At 40.3% G+C, this 17362-nt stretch overlaps 1 protein-coding gene across 5 annotated transcripts; it reads left to right on the top strand.

Moving 5' to 3' along the window:
* Positions 9196 to 16202, top strand: LOC8062474 (F-box/LRR-repeat protein 17). Of its 5 annotated transcripts, XR_002449083.1 has the most exons (12): positions 9196 to 10101; positions 11975 to 12076; positions 12459 to 12603; positions 12683 to 12867; positions 12991 to 13095; positions 13221 to 13318; positions 13433 to 13668; positions 13747 to 13813; positions 13899 to 13984; positions 14596 to 14685; positions 15602 to 15700; positions 15772 to 16202. XR_002449083.1 is itself a non-coding variant. In XM_021450940.1 (11 exons), exons 1-10 carry the CDS (start codon positions 9521 to 9523, stop codon positions 15651 to 15653), a joined length of 1635 nt encoding a protein of 544 aa, XP_021306615.1. In that variant the 5' UTR covers positions 9196 to 9520; the 3' UTR covers positions 15654 to 15700; positions 15772 to 16202. The 5 variants fall into 5 exon arrangements, 4 of the variants coding, with proteins under 4 accessions (XP_021306615.1, XP_002466782.1, XP_021306613.1 ...); XM_021450940.1 differs by lacking the exon at positions 14596 to 14685 and having other exon boundaries at positions 15624 to 15700; XM_002466737.2 differs by lacking the exon at positions 14596 to 14685.

Below are 17362 nucleotides of genomic sequence, written 5' to 3'. Positions count from 1 at the left end.
CTTAGTTTGCACACGTAGCAGGGGCGAAATGCATGATTGATGGGATCTTGAGAGAATGGAAAGTGGCAGCTCCGTCCACTTCCACCTCCACGCACGCACGTAAGTACCACGAAGAAACAAGCAGCTGCCAACGCGCTCGCTCGTCCCAGCTGGAGAGGAAGCAGGATTCGTTCCTGATGATCGATAGCTATTATTGCAGTTGGCTTTAGAGCAACTACAACAATTAGCTTATAGTAGCTAAGAAAATATAGATGTAGTAGAAGAGAGAAGAGCTTTTCATGCGTGCTGGAAGCTAGGCATACATTAAAAACATATGCAGTGATATATATATAGGCTCATGCTTGAAATGAACGTGAGTATAGGATTAGAAAAAAAAAGAAGAAGATGGAAATGACTAAAAGTCTAAAAGTAACAATAAAATGGTTCTTAGATAAATAAGAGACCATTGTTTTATAACTTGGTTCTTACACTTTTATCATTGCCCTTTGCGCGCTAGCTGTTTACCGGCCGGCCGTGACGACGCGCGCATAGCTTAGGTCTTGTTTAGTTCGCAAAAAATTGTGTTTTTGGCTATTGTAGCATTTCGTTTTTATTTGACAAACATTGTCCAATCACGGAGTAACTATGCTCAAAAGATTCATCTCACAAATTACAGGTAAACTGTACATACGACCAAAGATTCGATGTGACGGAGAATCTTGAAAATTTTTGGGAACTAAACAAAGCCTTAGCCGCGCGCGTACCAGGCAGGTGCTGTAAGGTTACCGCCCGTCTTTTTTAGTTCTCCTGAAAACCAAAATGATTTCAAGATTCTCCGTCATATCAAATCTTATAGCACTTGCATAAAACATTAAATATAAACAAAAACAAAAATTAATTATATAGTTTAGCTGTAAATCGCGAGACGAATTTTGATTCTAGTTAGTCCATAATTGAATAATATTTATCACAAACAAACGAAAATGCTACGATACCGAAATAAAAAAAATCGTATCTAAACAAGGCCTACATAGCGATTCGTGGTCGGTTCGGAGGAAGTGTCAAACACTTTGCAACAATTTTAAAGTGTCGATATACAGCTAGCGTCACGTCGTCGTACAGATAGGGGCGGCCAAATCATTGTGGATATACAGCGTGCACGTCATGACACGTGTTAACCAGTTCAGCTGCTAGCCATGACACGCAACGCACTTGCTACTGGCCTACTAGCTACAGTAGAGTGAGAAACGATGGCCCTGACCAACCCATCGATTGGTGGAAGCGTGTCCTGCCAAAGACTAGCGAATATGGATAGGGCCAAATATTGCCCTATTTTTTTCCTTTTACTTTTTGTGTAGTAAGGCCTTGTTTAATTCACCAAAAAAACTAAAAACTTTTCAAAATTCTCCGTCACATCAAATTTTGTGGTACATGTATTAAGCATTAAATATAGATGAAAATAAAAATCAATTACACAGTTTGCATGTAAATCGCGAGACGAATCTTTTAAGCCTAATTACTCTATAATTGGACAATGTTTATCAAATAAAAACAAAAGTACTACAGTGTTAAATTTTTTTAAAAATTGGATCTAAACAAGGCCTAAAGCACTAGTACATAGGAAAAATATCATTCGGACAATCTTTGCCTCCTTGGTGGGAGGCCGAGCTCAGCTAGGATGGCAAAGGCTCCCGGCATGTAGCCTGTTCACCACGGTTCAAACCCGAAGCTCACCAAGAAATCTACGGTCACTCCACGTGTTGTCACAAAAGAATTATGACGTGCCCATCATCTATGGAGTCTTGTTGGTCGGTCTAGTAGTGCGCATATAGTGTGTGTAATGTGGGCATGTGTTCGTGCATGAACAAATGCTACAACTATACTCAAATGAGAGACTTAAAAAAAGGAAGTCCTTGGTGCCATTTGTAAGATTGTGTTTGCTTGAAGTCTTGAAATACATTAGAGATGCAAAGGTTGTGTTTGGTTGGAGATATTAGGATGGGACGGTCCTCTCACAATTTCTAGAGATGAGATGATCTCATCTAGTGTTTGGTCGAGGGAGGATGTGATTGTCATGTTTTTTCTTGTTTGGTTTGGAGATACCAAACCTGAGATCACACAACTGACATTTGGGGTTCACCTGCTAGCCTCTTTTCTTTTCCCCCCTTTATTTTTCCTCTCTCATCTTTATTCCCAATGCACACGAAGTTGCCACGTGGTCGCTCGCAGTGGGGCTAGGGCGAAGTTTGCCGGGACGACACAATGGCGGCGCCCAAAACCTCGTCAACCATCCTCTTCTCATACCCATGTCGTCTTTGCTTCGCCCAGAACCCCATAAGGCCATATTCCAAGTGGAACAAACAAATCTGTTGAAGTTTATTAGGGATGAGGTTGCCCTAGATCTTAAGGGCGTGTTTGATGCCAGTGCACGGGCCGCCCTGGCTAGCGGGCCTGGCTATGGCCAGCCACGGCCTAGCGCAAATGGTGCATGTGACCTTGTTTGGTTGCATGTCTGCATAGAGCCAAGCCGAGTAGAGATTGTGTTTGTTTGCCAGCCAAGTAGAGGATAGGAAAGGAGGTGGGCAGCGTAGAACAGGAGGTGAGAGGATAGGAAGGTTATCTGCTCCCTCTATCGGGCCAGACGATCGCTCAATTTAGTCCGGCTCTGGAAAAAACGACCCCCCTATCGTTTTTCTAGGGCCTGGCCCAAGGTACTTTAAGGTTCGTGTGGGATGGATTCTGGGGATGGGCCAGCATCATCAACATGGGCTGCTGCAGCTAGGGAGCTCGGGCCACCCCCTAAGCCCTCTAGCAAACATGCCCTAAATGTATATTTCCATGAGGGATGAATCTGCCTCTGGTTGATTCGGAACTAGACGATAGGACAAGGCGCGGTATCCCACCCAGGCTCATACCATCCATGGACCAAACACTACCTAAGTTAGCATATTAGGTGCACCAAAAGAAGAGAGACAAAAAACATTGAGCTAGCATGAGGATAATAGCTAGACTATTTACTCGGCCTCATGTACGAGAGATTCAAAGAGAATATATAGAATAAAGAACATTTTACATGTGCGACAAACAAGTTGAGATAAAAAAGTATAAAAGTCAACATTTAATCCCTTTCATCATGGATGCATTAGGAACGATTTTTGTAGCATTTATTAGACTACCACATCACCCATTTTCCTACCTCGCATAGTCGTTGCCTTAACCCCGTGCACTTGGCCACCCTAGCACGCACACTCTACTTACATACCTACTCCCTCCGTCCTAAAATAGAGTGTATTTTGTCTTTTAAAATTTGTATTGAAATATAATATATTCTACATAATAACTTTTGGTTTTGATTTGGTAATGTTTGTTAAAAAGGAAGTCGCGATTTGAGAAGAAACTCTATAATTAGAATAATTTATGGGTATACGCGTTATTTGAATGTTTTCTTATTTTTTTTAAAAAAAATTGTTTTTGATTTGGTAATGTTTGTTAAAAAGGAAGCCGCGATTTGAGAAGAAACTCTATAGTTGGAATAATTTATGGGTATACGTGTTATTTGAATGTTTTCTTAATTTTTTTTAAAAATTTATAGAATACATTGTATTACAGAACATAGGGAGTTAGGGACTATGAATTAGACAAGGACATGGAGATGAAAGAAATAAGAAAATAATGCAGAGAGAGTGGATTCGAAGAAGAGAGAAGATATAGCCCACGCTAGTGATTTTCTCCATTGTGTATTGTGGTTTTTAATTTACAATGAATTTTTTTCAACGTGGTGACTATAAAAAATAACAAGTAGATTTAGGGTTTGGAATACATAAAGATATTGTTTTTTAAAACTATAAAGACATTGTTGTTGTCACACTGCAGGTGTATCTACTGGTATACTTGTGTTGTGTCACGTCGTATGGGCGGCAACGGTGGTTGCCTCATCATGTATTCATCATCTCATCGACGCGAACTAAAGTTTTTTTATTCCTATTTTAGCCAAAGAAATATATCATTTTTTGATATTAGCATGTGTGAAACGAATTTTTTAGAAAGTAGTCATTTTGTCACGTTAGGAGACAGGCATGATATGACCAATAAATTAATACGATTATGCTATATGTGTTGAATTGGCATGATTAAATTGACACTTTGATGTATCGCATTGCACGGACTCGAGCCGCGCCGTTTTGCTTGGCGTGGCCAATTGGTACTTGTGTGACATCCAACTAATCGTGTCATGGTGGCGCGAACGTGATAGCTGCAGGTGTGTCGGATCCTCCGTGAAGTAGCTTTCACTTTCTAGTTTTCCTTTTTTTTCTATAATTGATCCGAACAAAGGATTAGTACATCTATAAAAAGGATTAACTTTTGAAGTCGACGTTAAACATCAAGCCCAAGCTGTTTTGTTAATTTGGATATGGTTTGTTAGCTCCGGTTGTTTCAAAATTAAAATTCTTACCTACAATGCTTATATATATCTGAGTTTTTGGTTAAAACTGTTTGCCCCAATATAATACTACGCCTCTTATGAGATCGAGTGAAATCGAGTGCATGATTTGTATAAATATATTATTATTATTATATTATTGCTATTTTTAACTCTCTAAATTATTTTTTTTAATTTCGAATTGATTTTGAAACAATATAATACTATGCCTCTGCATGATTTTTCAGCTAGCCGCCCGAGCCCGACCGCGCTGCCCCGGTGCACGCGCAGGGCGATCCATCGATTCGAGTTCTATGCACGGGTACAAGGACAACTGCTGCAAAGCATGACGTGCGTCGTGCCGTGATTGATTGGGCTTAACCGCTTCAATTTTTTTTTTTAAAAAAATATTATAGCACTTTCGTTTGTATTTGACAAATATTATTTAATTATAGACTAACAAGTTTAAAAAAAAAATATCTTGAAAATTAAAGATAAATTATACAATTAATTATTTTTTATTTATATTTAATGCTCTATGTATGTACCATAATATTCGATGTGACGGAGAATTAAAAAATTTTGTACAATTTTTTAGAAACTAAACAAGACCTTGTTTGGATTGACTAAGATGCACAGTGATGAATGGACCAGCAAGTATATGTACTACCTCGTCACTTTTACAAACATCCGTGTACTTTATTAAGAGAATCTGTGTACTTTTTAATAATAATAACAAGGTGTAAAACAAATCCATGTCCTGACGTATGACACCGGAAAACACATTCCTTCCCTCCTAGTATTTCCATAAAGACACCCTCACACTTTGAGCCTGCCAAGCCAACATGACCATGTGCGGGTGCGTTGTCAAGGTTTCGATTTTTTTTTTCAATGCATGAGACTCAGAAAAAAAAAAACACACCGAGACTGCCCAACACCATCAGTATCATCTTCAGCCCATTCGCGAATGGAAATATCGCACAGACCAGCCTTGTCTTTGTTTGATCAGCCTCCTGTAGAGGATCGAGCTCCACGAGTCTCTCGATTTCACATTTTGGAATCTCAGTTAGAAAACCGAAATAGCCATCAAAATTTAACAAATAAATGGGCTTAATTTTGTATTTTTGTTGTACTCTATTTTATTTAAGCAGGCGCTTCAAGTTTGTGCTCGGAATTTTGGGTGGTGTAACGTACTACGATACACGCATACGTACGGATACGGGGTGAATGGGTGATAGTGGTGATACGTACGGTTATGGCCGCTGGCGGCTACCTAGCGCTATATATTTTTATTACATAAAAAAAATCGTCCGGTACTTGTTTTTATTTTTTTATTTGAAAATATCGTTTCGTCCTGCCGTTGCCGCTCGGGCGCTAGCCGCCAAATCCACCATATGACGTGTCATCACGAGGGTTGGTAACATTCTTTCTACAGTAACAAACAGCGCTGCAGCTGCGGCGCCATACGTTGTGCGTAGATGTACAGATACGGAAGCTGCGCGCGCGCAAAAGTCATGTAGCTCGTTTTCGAAGGCCAAACTGTTTGGAAGTAAACGGCTTTTGTAATAAGTGCTCCTTCCGTTTTCAAATTACTAGTAGCGTGCCCGTGCTAACGCTACGGTTAAATCAAAAGAATTATATTTTTTTAAAAAAATGAAGTAAATGGCGAGATATATTAAGATCCATGCAAAAAAAACATAGTTAGGACAGGACGAATGCACGAGATTGAATTGCAAATCTCGCCAGCCACATCCCTTAAAAAAATGGCATCATAACCATCATAGGTAAAGATCCTAAAAAACATAGAGTAGCAAGAGCAGCAAAGAGAGCTTAAACATTATTTTTTGCAAACGGAAGAGAGCTTAAACATTAAGTCAAAAGATCTGGGAAATTAGCACATGCTGTTGGAAACCAACATCTTACTTCACAGCCATAGCTTGCACATCACGAATACACCTGACATTGTAGGCCCTCGGAGTCGACGCAGAAGCCGCTGAAGGGCCCTCACCATCGTTGTAGGCAGGGAAGCCAGCGAGGTCTCCATCGTTTGTTTGTCGTGCCACATCATTTTGGCCCTCGGTGGCGCTAATGATGCCCATGGGCTTATTTTTCATGCTTTCGTTTGGCTTTCCCTCCATCAGCTAGTTGCTGCAACAATGCATAAAAAAAGTTAGGAACTTGAATCAATCTAAGAAATCTAGAAAACAAGTGTGCATTGAAATGAAAGTTCATGCCAGACAAAATCAAAAAGATCACGTCTTAATTCAAACAAGGGGACAGTTGATGGCCATATAAAAATAAACTATCATGAATCTATGAAAGCTGATTTCTCCAAAATTTTGGTGACTCCTCCATGACCATAAAGACAAGAAAAGGACAAGTGAAAGATGATCATCCAAGTAGGCGTTCAGTCATGGAACAACCACGCTTAGATTACTGAATGTGTTTGCAAAACATAGACTGTCTTGTCAAGTATACATCATATTGTACACTAATTACATGTGCTATATCTGACAAGAAAAGTGATAAGAGAAACCTCACAGTGCCTAAAGGCCATATAGATAAGTTGATCCGCGATGCATATATGCCCAAAGTTCTCATTATATAGCTAACTACATCGTATCCAAATTGCCTGAATTTCCTATACAGCTAGAAGCATTTAGAGTTTGCAGTAGACCCATGAGCGATCAGGATGCCCGCACCAAAAAAATCGTAGGAGAAGTTCCAAGGGAATAGGAAAACCAAAGGAACTGCTCCCACCAAAATCACCGGCAGAGCAGAAATGTTGGATTCCTAGGAAGAGAGGCTAGTCGAGCTAAGGTTTGGGTTGAGAAGAAACACAGCTACCTGATTGGGTTCGCTTTCGAAAGCTTATAGAAGGGTGTGCTAACGCTAAGGTGACATATCAGACATACAGATTTAAAATCCAAGCTAAAAAAGAATTAAAAAACAAGGCAATACACAATATTTATTTTCGCCATCTTCTATATGAGATAGATATAAAATCCAAGCTAAAAAGGAATTGTAGAGTGATTTATTAATGGATCCATAGAACATTGGTTCGTTGTGCATGAATTGGTCATCAAATCATTTAATATATTTGACTTTTTTTATTCCAAATTTAACCTCTTATTCAAAAAAAATTATATAAAAATTAATCAAATTAAAATATTTCTTGAAGAATTTTAATTAATAAACCAAACCATAACAAAAAGTGATATTTTGCATAAATTTTTAAATAAGATGAGTGGTCAAACTTGATGTCAAAAAGTCAAATGTCTTATAATTTGAGATGGATTGAGTAGTAAGTAGTCCTACAAATTGAGCCTGTTTATTTGAGTTTATCTGCCGCATCTGTTAGTCATTCAACAATGTTTTTCTCTTACAATAAACCTGCGAAGATTATTTTCAGTTATGACTTTTCAGATAAGAAGAGACTCAATAAATAGAACATTGTTTCATCTACTATCTATACATAAATAAGTTGGCAAAATGATATCTTCAATATGATTTATTTTTTCCTCTTCAAACCAAATTTGGTTATAGAAACTAGAATTACCAAAAAAGTATAGAAGAGGGACCATTGTGCTGGCATGTGGGACGATAAATATAGCAAAATTGTTTTTAATTTTCTACAAACATCACATTTGACACCTATCTAGGACACTTGCATTATACAGTAGGATGCACTAGCATTTCCTCTATTTTAATCTGCCACACGTACCTGAGCTTTTCACTGCGAGCTATTTAGCTAGGTGTCCGAACTGTAATACAACGTGAATAGGAAAAAAAGTAAGATAGAGAATAATCACTAGTAATAATCAAATAACTGACCTATTTTATATAGTCCAAGAAACAGAAAGATTAGCATATAAGTTTAATATTGCATAGAAAATAAAAATATATAAAATAGTCTTTCCTTTTGTCTCCCAACTTTGGGTAAGTTAACATTGCGGATGTGCTACCAACCGGAAGTCATCATGAATGAAATAAATTACTGTAAATGACCGCGTAAAATATGCTAAGCTGGATGCACCATATTTCCAACGTGGATTCGGCAGCCGTCTGAAAACAAAGTATTATTTCCACTTCACTCGAAATACGAAATCCTAGATCGTTTTGTAGAGCGGATGGCCAAGTTTCGATTTGAGTCACTTTTCTAATGGAGCGCTAGGTGGATTCAGAATCTCTTTTCTTGGTACTTTCCCTGGCAAAGCAGGGCGATGCCACTTGCGACCGTCATGATTCGGGTAAATAAATAGGGGTCGAGTTGAATCCGCGTGCACACCGACGACGGAGAAGGGAGAAAAAAAGAACACGAAACTCGGTAAAAACTCCACGAGCTGTTGACACAAGAAGCCATAAAATTTTGTGGCCTTGTTTAGTTTTATTTTTTTTAAAAGTGAACACTGTAATTGTATTTGATAAATATTATCTAATTATAGATTAAAATTTAAAAGATTCGTCTCACAAATTATAAATAAAAACTGTACAATTATTTATTATTTATTATTAATACTTTATGCATAAAAATTTTTTACAAAATTTATCGGAAACTAAGATATTTGCGCCATTTCGCACACGAGTTCGGTTTCGGTGCAGAAGAAGGGCCGCCGGGCGGATGCGGATATTGTCAAAGGCCGCCAGGGCAGTCAGCGGCGGCAGAACAGAGGAAATCCCGGACAGCCGGAGCCCCCCGACCCAACGACTTGCAACACGTCTCGTCGCCCTCCTCCCCCACTTTTTTTTTTTCTTTTCATTTCACTCGCGGGCAGCTGCGCCTGTGCCCCCGTGTGTGTGTGTGTGTGTGGTGGTCTGTGAAGAGAGAGAGAGAGAGAGGCAGGCAGGCAGGCAGGCAGCTGCGTCTGCGTCGTGGCCGGCGCGGCGCTGCGCTGCGCGAAAACCAAATCCTCACCTCCGTTCCCCATTCGCACCATCCACTCCACCCATCCTCCTCGCGCCCCGAAAAATGGCGCCAAGCCCTCCCGCGCGGGCCAGCTGCCCCAGCAGCTATTTCCCCCTCCTCCTCTGACTTGACCGACCGACCGACCCGGAGCCGCGCGCCCCCCAAACCCTAACCCCCGGGGCCGGTCCCTGCCGCCCTGGGGCCCCGCCCCGGCCATGGCGTCGCTGCCCAAGCCGCCGCCGCCGCCGCGCCCCAAGACGCGGGGCAACTACAACTGCGGCCGCTGCGGCCAGCCCAAGAAGGGCCACGTCTGCGTCGGCCCCGTCGCCCCCGGCCCCGCCCCGACCCCGTCGCCCTCCTCCTCGTCGGGGGCCGCCAGCGCCACCGCCAGCGCCAGCGCCGGAGGAGGGGAGCAGCAGCACAGGCTCCGCCGCGCCCTCTCCTTCGACGAGGCCGGAACCACGCCGTCGTCGCCGGAGAAGAAGCCCAAGGTGGAGGACGACGCGGACATGGCCGAGGCGGAGCTGGACGACGAGGAGGAGGGCGCCACGGTGGACGTGGGCGCCCGCCGCCCCGTGCCCACGGAGGTCATGGCGGAGGTCCTGCGCCGCCTCGGCCCCCGCGGGGTCTTGGCCGCCGCGGGCGTCAGCCGCGGCTGGCGGGACTGCGCGGGCCGCGTCTGGCGGGCCGCCGACGAGCTCCGCCTCCGCGTCCTCGCCGCCTCTGGCGTCGCCCTCCTCGCCGCGCTGCTCCCGCGCTGCACCGCGCTCTCCCGCCTGTACCTCCGAATGGAAAGGTGAGGTGCCCCGGCCGAATCTCATCCGGAACAGTGCGATTCTTGACGCGATCTGCGTGTGCCGCAGTAGGATCGAGGAGCCGATCTCAGCTCCGCGCTGCTTCTCTTTTTCTTTTTTTGCGATGACCAGGGAATTCGCCCGCGCGTAATTTCTGCATTCGATTATTCAATTTTTGTTAAGGGATACAATATAAATCGCTAGAATATTATATATGGGGAAAAAGGTCATATTTGTGGGTGACTTCCAAAGTAGTAGCAATGCACAGTATAAGACGGGTAACCGATCTGAAACTGCTGCCTTGGTCTCCAATTGGCATGACAAAACAAGGGGCAACGCATGTACAGAATATTTATGTCCTATCTGATAAGGATGTAGGGATTTTGGTTAATGCTCAGGGCTCAATAAGCATGCACTACAAATTAATAACAGTGCCTACTATATAAGACCATGCAACCATGGGGAAACCACATCCTTGTCATATTTAGGGTATGTGGACTTGCTGACCTTTTTTTGTTTCTGTGAGGAGATAAGATGTTGGTGTCCCCAGATCATATTTGAGCATTGGTTGGGTTGGTTTTGGTAATTCCAGATTCAAGCAGGGATGCTTGTTGAGAAATTAGTGGGGAGTTGTCTGTGTCTTGTCATGCTGCTGCACAATCCATATGCAGACCTTCCGTTAATGCTTTAGGTCGGTTACTATGTCGTATGAGTGTATGAGCTCATGAATATTAATGTCAGATTAATGTCCCACTGCAGAACACAATGAATAGGGTGCCTTAGAGCACTCCAAATGCAGAAACCATCATAGTTTCTATAGACATTAATTGTAGTGCCACCTAAGCATTTTGCTGATGTGGCAAGGTAGTTATTGAAGAGAGAGAGTAAAAATCATAGAAACCGGGTCTAAGTTAGAAACCATGTCTTCAGGAAATCCAAGACATGAAGTGATATGATTGGTTGAGAATGGAGAGAGAATGAATGTGATTGGATAAAAAATTATTCTGTAGAGACTATCCATTGGGACCATGGTTTCTATATATAGTGTCTATAGAAATTAATAGGTATAGAAACTACGTGTAGTTTCTAGCATTGGGACTGCCCTTAGTGGCTTATCCTTTGCTTATCCTGTGACATTAAGTATACAACTCTAAACTAGCCGAGTGGCCTTGTTTAGATCCAAAAACTTTTTGGATTTTAACACTGTAGCACTTTCATTTTTATTTGACAAACATTGTCCAATCATAGAGTAACTAGGCTTAAAAGATTCGTATCGTGATTTACAGGTAAACTGTGGAATTAGTTATCTTTTTTATCTATGTTTAATGTTCCATACAAGTGCCGCAAGATTCGATGTGATGGGGAATCTTGTAAAGTTTTGGGTTTTTTGGGTGCATCTAAACAAGGCCAATGCTAAAAGGACCAAAATGTGGTTCCAGAAGTACCTAGTCAAGTTGTAGGATCATTTGTGAGTGGACACCAAGATTAGGTCGGTTGTTGTTGCTTGGTGGCTATAAATACTGTATAAAGGTGCTTGCTAGATGAATGTACAAACGGTGCATGCATCTATTTGCAAATTTTATAGAAATGGTTTCGTTTCAGATTTTCTTTGTCTTGCTAACTTGTTTCTAAAACTAATTCTTTAAATTTGTTTCTAAAACATTATGCCTTCTCTGACCAATGCTGTACTTTAGAGACCCACAATCAGTAGTTCAGTACTCGCAATCAAATTGGTCAGTGCTCATCAATGGCTACTGATTACTATCCATGATTTATACCAGTATAAGATCATGTATCCCTAGCGGTGTATGTTTCTTTACTGAGATAACGTTTAGTACTCTTAACATGTATCTTGTTCTTTAATGTTTCTTTCAGTGATGTTGACGCCACTACCTTGGATTGTATTGCATTTTCCTGCCCAAGTTTAAGAACTCTCGAGATTACCATGGCTGCTGATGCAGTCAACAGGATTACTGGGTATGTTATGTTTGGCTGCAATATAATGATTAGTATTTTACATGTTTTATCTTGTTTCCAATGCTACTCCTCAGCTAAAATTGCAAGACGAGATCAAGGTTATTAAACAATCAAAGTGTGAAGCAGAGGTCCTATTAAGTTATTACAAATCTAATAGTGTAGTGCAATTAGTGGTCTATTACTCTGTTTCAAGTTACTGCATTAGTCATATGTTGATTGCCATGCTACGTCTCTTGCAGAACTTAGCTAGTTATGGTTATCCTGCTGCAAAAGTCATCTTTGATATTGATTTGTGAATGATTATATTTGCATCCTATATAAGTAATATCGTGTTTGCTTTAAGCACGTACATAAATATAAGCTGATTTTATTTTGTGTGCAGGGAGGATCTAAGTCGTTTTGTCTCGGAGAAGTCTACTCTCTCAGTTCTCAAAATTGGTGGTTGCTCTAATTTGGATATTCTTAATCTGTGCTCTTCAAGCCTTTCAATTCTTTGGCTGTCAGATCTTTGTTCCCTTTCGAAATCGGTAATATTATGTTCAAACGCTATTTACAATGATAACAAGTTCATTTTCTGCATTAGTTCACTGGGGATGTTTCTTACAGGTTATGAACTGTCCTAATATGAATGAGCTCTCACTATGCTTCACACAACAAAGTAGTGATTGTACCGATCTGGTTACTTTGATGGATGGCCTAGGTCGTACATGCCTTAACTTGAAAAAAATGCACATATCATCAAGTCAATTATCCAATGAAGCTGTATGCGCTCTAGAGAATGCTAATCTCAGGTATATTTGTGTCCTTTTCAACCATCTTTTTGACCTAATGTTGCCATATCTCATGCTAATCTCATCAATATTCTAGTTTTGTATTTCTTTAACTCTAACTTCAGTCTCGTTATTGTTCACCAGGGGACTGTGCATGCTATCCTTGATTCTAGGTTCAAAAATAACTGATGCAGCTGTTGCATCTATTGTTCGGTCGTGTCCGAGCTTGGAGTTACTTGATTTAAGTGGGTAAGCTCCATTCCTTGGCTTTGGAAATGCAATCTGTTATCGATTATCAGAAAGCTTCTGTTTTATTTACCAGCCGGAATTACTTGTATTTAGCTGATTTTAATTACCTGTTTCAATTACTCCAGATCTAGCATTAGTGATAATGGTGTTGGGATGATCTGCAAAGCGTTCCCTCATACTTTATCAAGGCTGCTCCTTGCTCTTTGCCCAAATGTGACCACACGTAAGCCCTAGAGCTCTTTCCGCAGTCTATTGATCCTGCCTCACTGCACATGAGTTTACTGGTTATCTTGCATGATTCCCTAATGTAGAGATACTTTTTTATATGCTTTTATAGGTGGGATCCAGCTAGCCACAGCACAGTTGCCATGTCTCCAACTCATGGACTGTGGAATGAGCCTATGCACTAACATGAAGAATGAAAAAGAGGGTCCATATTTTGGTGAACTCAATGGATGTATTAGAATTATACCAAAACTATCCACCTTAAAGAGGCAACCTATTCACCAAAAGCTTATTATAAAGCATGGGAATTTGAAGAAACTCAGTCTGTGGGGCTGTTCTGCAATAGATGTAAGCCTCGGACCTTATGGGCATTGATACTTCCTATTGTTTACTAATAAAATCTATAACAAGTTTCCCACGTTGCAGGCTCTATATGTAAATTGTCCAGAGTTAAATGATCTCAATCTTAACTCTTGCACAAATCTACATCCAGGTATCATGTCCTTTCATTTTTCTTCAGGTTATCAAGTAGTTAAATAGTTGTCACCATTGCTGATGATTAGAATTACTTGCGTCAGAACGTCTGCTTCTTCAGTGCCCAAATTTGAAGAATGTCCATGCATCTGGATGCCAAGATATGTTGATTGGAGCAATCAGAAATCAGGTATTCCTTTCGTTTTCAAATAATTGACACCGCAACCATGCTTAGTTAGGCAATCATTTTTCTTTAGAAAATGCGACCAAGAATATGCCCCTCATTAGCATCTGAATTCTCAAGTACAAACAATGAGGTGATAAGAGTTTTTAGGGCTTAGGTGCACTTTGGGAAGCATGCCTACAGAGCAGTGTAAGTGGAAATGTTTGTGAGCAAAATTTTTTGGGTCAAATAAATGTAGACTACGGATCTAATGGGCCTGTTTCTATCTGGACCTTCCTATTGGCCAGCTTCCTTTTGCTATTCACTAATACCAGAAGGTCCAATGTTATTGTATGAGCATGTTTTAGTCTATGTTTGTTAGGCAGAAAATCATTTACTCTGCTAAGGAAGTTGGCAGTATTTTCTGATGCTGCTATAGTCCAATGTTTGTCACAAATGCAGTTGGCATATTTCAACAGATTAGGCATGTGCATGATCTGTGTAAGCCAAATAAAAGGGAAAGTGAATTGAACTGGCATAAAAGCTTGATTTGCAATTGGTGAAGAAATGGTCTCTTATAATTTAGAGGGAACTAATTCATCTTGGCTTTTGATTTTTTGCTCATTTTTGCCCTCCAGACACTGATAACATCCAAGCCACAAAACCTAATCAAGCAACTTATATGAACTGGAGTCTAGGATGAAGTGAGCAGAGGGTTGGAGCTGAAGGTATACCAGGCTATATTGTTATAGGCATTCCATAGCTTAGAAACCATTCATTTGGCATTGGTTCTTGTACATTGTAATTTTGGTGTCTCATACAGGGTGTACTGGCGTTGTAACTTCATTATCTCAACACACTGGAAACGGTAGTTTCGCTCATAGAAAAATAATATATAGATTTTTATTGACTCAGTTCTAGGACTGGATCAAGCAGAACAACCGACATCCTGGGTAGACACGTTGCAGCATAGCACCACCTGCAGTTTTAGCCTAGCTACACTAGGTTGAGTTATTTCTCCTGTTTGGTTTGTGGTGGATGCCTTTTCTACTGTGAGGATGCTACCAATTTTTTGTGACTTGTCTATCACCCAGGCATTGACATGATGTGTGTGTGGCCATGAGTCACCTCTAGGCAAGCTATATACTTGTGATGAGGTGGCTCTGCCATCCGTTGATGTGGACATTGTCGTTTGTATTCACTTTGCTGTACTTAAGAGGTTTGAACTGAGTAGTTGTAGATTGAGAAGCCTTTTGTTGTAAGCTGAAATGAAAACCATAGAAGATGCTGTTAGCCTGCACTACTCTATAAGAGACTTAAAACGTAGCTGATAGACCAGTTTGTATGTTTACAATTGAGATCTGTTGCGCTTATGTAACAGAAACACAAACTTGAACCAGGCTGACATTTGGTTCATAGTTTTAGAATTGAAACAAAGAATTGAGCAAAACTTAATAGTAACAATGAGGAGTCCTAAAGAAAGGAAATATTTCTATCATTCACCAAATTAACTGAAATGATCGAAAAACTTCTCCAAACTATGGTAATGTTCACTTGATCAATCATTTCATTACGGAAAGGAAATGGAAAGGGCATTATTCCTTGGTCTTCCGTTTTTCCAATGTATTGCCAAAATTTTGCCAGGTTCTGAATGAGTTCGCTGCAGCTGAACCATCTCTTCCCTGCAAGCGGCTAGCAGATGGCTTGAAACGGGTTCAACTCCCCCAGTTCCAAAAGCAGCAGGTAAAAGCGCTATGCCTTCTGCCCAGCCATTTTCACAGGGATTTATCTAATTACTCTTGTGTTTCTTTCAGCCATTGGAGGACGACAAATTGATTCAATTGAGCCAGACCCAGTGCATCTTGGTTCATAATAACATCACTAGAGCCAGTTAACCGAGCATTGTACACACCAATTATGTGAATCATGCACCACATAACATTATTAATTCGTTGTATACTTGCTGTATTGCATCAGAACCTGTAGTGCTTGTTGTATAAGCTGCTAATTGCTGCCTGGACATGTGAATCCCTCATGGGTTTCTTGCAACTGTCCTAGGAAACATTATAGAGCAATAATTTGTAACCATGACCCGTATTATCTAGGAAACAACAATGATCCTAGATCATTTGGTTTGGTGGCATTATTATGCTATGCTTTCATGAGCTGCCTATGGACATTGGTTCTTCAACCTCTCCTTGTAGATAATGAGAAACTACATAATCCATATCCATATTCTGTTTAATTTCAGTAATGTTGGGAATATAATACTTTATTCCGCAGAGAGGATCCATATCATAGTATTCAGTTCAATTTCTGCAATGTTAAGAATATCACTCTAGGTTCACCCAGATGAACTTTTTCTGGGTGCAACATAAGTTAGCTATAGGAATAGTGAATATACAATATTTTGGTAGACACGGCGCATGGCCGCATGGCCTTCCCGTTCCAACTTTCAACACGGTGCCAGCGTACATTCGTTTATACGATAGGCCGCTCGCGGAACACAAATGATATATAGTTTGAAAAATGAGCACGTTTTAAATGAGCGTACATCTACATCAAATTAGTTTTACTAATAAATCCACTATAAAATATGTCTTGATAATACATTTATTTTATATTATATAGTAGATGTCAACATAGTTTTTTTAAATAAACTCAGCCAAAGTAGTACTAAAATAAAACTTCATTTTAAAACAAAATAAGTATTGTCGACCAGTTCAAAATCAAATTGTACTACAAGATCTATTAGATACAACATCGATACAACTTCCTTATACTGAATGTGTATATAGTTTGATTAATAATTGTTTGAAAGTTTATAAAGATTGACTTTGGAAAAATTAATACCCCTATGAAAAGAAATAGTAGAGTGAGTACTCATTAGCCTTATCGATCGCAAAGAACGACCCTCGAGTGTAAAAAGTAACCTGCGATGATCTAGTTTCTTGGATGCTCGTACTCATCAGCCAGCACCTACGTCAGCACGTCACAACCCATTTGACAAACTGGTTTAGGGTTTAGGGTTTGGTGACCTAAGAGAGTGTTTGGTCGAGAGTGTTAAAGTTTAACAGGTACTGTACTATTTTCGTTTCATTTAATAATTAGTCTCGAATCATAGACTAATTAGGTTTAAAAAATCATCTTACAAATTATTCTCTAGCTATGTTTTTAGTTTCTTAAATAGTCTATATTTAATACTTTATGCATGTGTCCAAACATTCAATGTGATAGGCGGTAAAGTTACCGCCTCCAAGCAAAAAGAGACTAAGTTTGAATCTTGGGTCTACGGATTCCGTGTTGATGTCTTGATTTTGATACCATATTTGAGCTTTGATAATCTTGTGGTGATAACCCGAAAATTTGATTGCATTGAAATTTTGGTCCTTGTTGATTTTAAAA

This window comes from Sorghum bicolor, chromosome 1 (assembly GCF_000003195.3).
Source record: "Sorghum bicolor cultivar BTx623 chromosome 1, Sorghum_bicolor_NCBIv3, whole genome shotgun sequence".
NCBI lineage: Eukaryota > Viridiplantae > Streptophyta > Magnoliopsida > Poales > Poaceae > Sorghum > Sorghum bicolor.
The sequence above is the reverse complement of the archived record's forward strand: the minus strand, read 5'-3'. Positions and strand labels throughout refer to the sequence as shown.